Raw genomic sequence first — 4578 nt, 5'->3', positions numbered from 1 at the left:
AACTATTTATTACGCTTGGTGAGGCTGCAGGTAATGATGCAAGTCTCAACCCCACAAATAATTATATGACAGGAACACTTAATTAGCATCCTCTCAGTGGAGGTTCAGTGACAAATGTCTCCAAATTTGCCTCTCAGTGTTATTTCTTAACTGAGGTACCTCGCAGGTTCCAGGCATTTTTTGACACACAAAGAGTTAAACACTGGTGAGAAATTTTGGTTTACGGTGAACTTTCTTTAGGAAGTAGGATTTCAGTGATCGTCGTTGTGTTGCTGTTAAGAAAAAATATTTCTTGTTGCAATCTGAGATAACCTCACCCTAAGAAAAAGGAAACAGAGAATGAAATAGCAAAGGTAGAGAATGAAATAGCAAAAGCGGTTTGATAGCAAAACATCTTGTTACGGTTTTTTTTTTAATTTTAGTCCGGGATGCGAAAGGAAGAGAAAAAGAAGCTGGAAGCCTATTTAATAACAAATTTAATTCAAACATTTTAAAAGAAGTTCGCTCCTGCGACCAAAATTTGAATTTGAAAAGTATAATGCATTCGGATATTGTCACGAATCCAAATTTTTCCTAAACCAACTAAAATCGCTATCTTGAACTTTTATTTCCAGTTTTTCTTGGTTGAAAATGATTCAAGTCTTAACTTCATGCAAATGATATGGACACTTGGTTTGCACCTTTTCAAAGATATTTGATGCAGGTAAAAAAGGATTGTTTGTCGACTTGTTAAAAAAAAAATGACAACACAGATGTCTTCCCATTTTCTTCTTATTGCTTTTTCATACCTGAGGCACTTCATCGGTTCTAGAAAAAAAAACTTATAATACCTTTATACACTATAATCACTAAAAGTATTTAGAAAAAAAATGACAAAATGCTTTAAAATGGATGAAATATACGTCAAAACGTTTAGTAAAAATCCAAGAAAAACTCATGGATACACACTTCGTTTAATGACTAATTCAAGATTATTTACAAATATAATTGATAAAATTTGTATAAGAAAATTCCATAAAAATTTAATATTATGTATAAAACAAAAGGCATTCAGCTTGAAAATTTCCCTAAAAAATTTAAAAAAAATTAATTAAAAAGACTCATTTTTTGGACACAAAAGACAATTTTTCTGACGCATCATCAATGAGTAAACGCTGGTGAGGAAGTCTTAAAGTAAATATAATTACAGAAGCAATGTTTCATTGATCGAGGCTGGGTGTGTACTGTTCAGACGAAATACCAACAACAAATTTCACTGGAGGTGGAACACAAACGAAAACATTTGAAGAACTGCTATACTCCCCTTCTTTGGTTGGAACGCTTCAACAAGAATCAATTCCTTTCTCAGCAGTCGCACGTTTTCTCAATTTTATACGATAAAGCAACATTAAGCAGTATTGGTGTCTCCTCATCCGTCCAAGTGAAGTATTCGTTATCCGTGCTACTATCTGAATTGGCTTTTCTCTTCAGTTCTAGACACCATTTTGCACTTGGTTAAAGAAACGGTGTGCGCATGAGGAGATAATAAAACCACTGACGGGTGTCACAAACTTCATCCGGTTAACAGTTCCATCTTAACAGAAGGAAACTTTCGCACAATTCCGTGTGAACAGAATGTCCAGTCGAGTTTTTAAGCCGGTCGAAAACTCGTTCAGCACGGCGTGAACATAGCCTCATTTCTATTCAACCCTATTTCGATGGATGGACGACAAAGGCAATTCATTTCTTTCTCAGCAGTCCAAATTTTCCTTTCCATCACAGCATTTATTAGCAATTTTCTTATCCTTTTTGCCCTTCACTTAAAATCTTCCCTTCATCCGCCAACGAAACTCGTGTATCGTTAAGTGGCAACAACAGATCTGTGAAAGAAACGACAGAAAGTTGTTTGTTCTCGTAATTTTTTTGCTCTTCTTATTCTTTGCTCTAGTTTTTTTTGGATACGAAAGGGAGGTAAAAGAGCCACAAAATGTTACTAATGACACGGTTGAATTAAAATGTTTTAAATAAGTTTGCATGTGTGGCCATACATCAACTTCGTAATCGATGTATGCATTCGAATTTTCTGGACTGGTTAACATGGGTTGAACATCCTTAGCTTGAATCTTCTTTTTATTCGATTGCTGAGGCTAATAATGATTCAAGCCTCAACTGTACACAAATGATATGGACATTTGATTGACACTCTTTCAATGAAACGAAGCCAACTTGCGAGCAGGTCCTCTGTTAGTAGCACTATCATGGCACGTCGTTCCTTCGCCTACAAGTCGTGTTGCTCAAGGCCTCAAACTTATTCCCGGTCAAGTAACTCGTATTGAAGCGTTAATAATGAATGCCTGCATGTAGGCTAAGTGAAGTGGGATTTTTTATCCCACAAAGAAAACAAAGATAATGTTACAGGTGTTTTTATATATTTGCCTATTATTTCTATTTCATACGGGGTGTACCTAACAAGTTAAAGCGACAATTTCTCTGACGATTTTAAAACGAGTGAACAGTTATGAGTAAGTCTTTATATGATTATTATGTAGGATGTACGTCGTCGTTGTGTAGCTGTTTAGATTAAATATTTCTCGTTACAATCACAGATAACCGCAGTTCAAGAAAAAGGAAACGATTACAGAATAATGTTAACAACAAATTTCTCTGGAGTTAGATTACAGACCAAGACATTTCCAGAACTACATTGCTCCCCCTCTCTGGTTCGTGGGCTCCAAAAGGAATCAGTATACGTATTTTTCGCAGCAGTTGGCATTCTCCTCTCCATCACAGCATTGCTTGGCAATTCTCTTATCCTCGTTGCCCTTCACAAAGAATCTTCCCTTCATCCGCCGTCCAAACTCTTGTATCGTTGTCTGGCAACAACTGATCTGTTGGTTGGTCTTGTTGCCCAGCCTCTGTATACTATTTTTTTAATATCTGTGGCTCACGAACAATGGAATCTCTGTCGATACGCACTTGACGCCACCGCCTTCACAAGCGATATATTATGTGGAGTTTCGTTGGTGACGATGACGGCCATAAGCGTGGACAGACTTCTCGCCCTGCTGTTGGGGCTAAGATATAGACAAATTATAACTTTGAAACGAACATGCATCATTGTAACTACCTTTTGGATTGTATCTAGTGTCACTGCTTTGTGCTACACATTAGATTACCGTATAATCCGTTGGTCTACTCGTATAGTTGTACTATCTTGCCTTGTTATTTCAGTCGCCTCGTATATAAAAATTTTTCGGGGTCTCAGTCATCATCAGGCTCAAGTACAAGATCATGTCCAACAACAGCCGAGCCAACCAAATGCACTGAACATGGCGCGATACAAAAAGGCAGTGTACAGTGCACTGTGGGTGCAGTTGGCATTAGTTGTTTGTTATGCACCATACTTTACAGTGGACATTGTAATCGCTTACAGTAAAACATATTCATCACACTTAGTAATATTGAGGTCTACAGCAGTTATCTTAGTTTACTTTAACTCGACGTTAAACCCGTTCCTTTACTGCTGGAAGATAAGTGAAGTAAGACAAGCAGTGAAGCAGACAATCAGACAAGCACTTTGCTGTCCATGGAGTTAGGTCATATATATAGTATTTCTAAAGCTGAAAGTGATTACACAATTATTGTATGAAAACGCCCGTCAAATATGTTATTATATAGAAAGAAATAAAAAGCTCAAATAATATTGTTAATCGAAGTTTGTACATAGTCTATTGTGGACATTTTATCCGGTAATTTATGTTTTTTGTGTTGTGAATATTTTCCCCGTTAATTTATGTTTTATATATTGATTAATGTCAATCATTGAACAATACTATTGATTTCTGTAACGCAAAGCCCTGTGAGGCTCACTTTTAATCGAGTATTCATTAAAAAAAATTGCTTGTTGTGTGCACTAAATAGCTATCTTACGGGAAAAACTGAAAGAAAGGCAATAGAAACACCAACAATCTCTTTTCAAGAGTATTTTTCGTGTTAGCTAACCACCAATGATCTTGAATACGGCAAGGCATAATTAAAGAAAGATATGCATGCATTTTAATTTCATGTTTAATCTTCTTTTAGTAATATAAAAGTACTGGATAAAACTTCAAAGAGTAGTTAAAAGAGTTTTTTAAAGTCAACGTTTTTTTATTAACTTAAAGAAAGAGGCTTGTTATTGACGCCATATTGCGAAACGAGTTGCATTGGTCGACGTTTAGTCTCGAATTTGTCTTGTTATCAGAAAATTTTCCGTAATGCTTATGAATATGTAAAGTGGTTCCCTTGCTTGTGTATGTTAACAAACTTTAAGAATGCGTTTGAAATGAAATTGACTATAACCGGTTGTTTTAGTTTCTTTATTTTTAGCTTACTGAGGCTAATGACAACTCAGGCCTCAACTTTACACAAATGATATGGACATTTGATTGACACCCTGTCAATAAACTAGGTCAGCTTACGAGCAGGTCCTCGTTATTAGTATAGCGGCAGGTCGCTCCTCCGCCCACGTGTTGCTCAAGGCCTCACACTTATTCACGAGCCAAGTAACTCGTACTGAAGCGTTAATAATGAGTGCCTGCCCGTAGGCTGAGTAAACAG

General features: G+C 36.4%; 1 protein-coding gene across 1 annotated transcript; it reads left to right on the top strand.

The window, feature by feature from the left end:
- The first annotated feature begins 1499 nt into the window (after positions 1-1499).
- Positions 1500-3694, top strand: LOC148721084 (melanocyte-stimulating hormone receptor-like). The gene has a single exon (XM_088739075.1). The coding sequence runs from the start codon at positions 2625-2627 to the stop codon at positions 3573-3575; it is 951 nt and encodes a 316-aa protein (XP_088595201.1). The 5' UTR covers positions 1500-2624; the 3' UTR covers positions 3576-3694.
- The last annotated feature ends 884 nt before the right edge of the window (positions 3695-4578 follow it).

The sequence above is a fragment of the Stylophora pistillata genome, chromosome 11 (assembly GCF_964205215.1).
Source record: "Stylophora pistillata chromosome 11, jaStyPist1.2, whole genome shotgun sequence".
In the NCBI taxonomy this organism is placed as follows: Eukaryota; Metazoa; Cnidaria; class Anthozoa; order Scleractinia; family Pocilloporidae; genus Stylophora; species Stylophora pistillata.
This window is presented reverse-complemented; position numbering and strand designations above follow the sequence as displayed.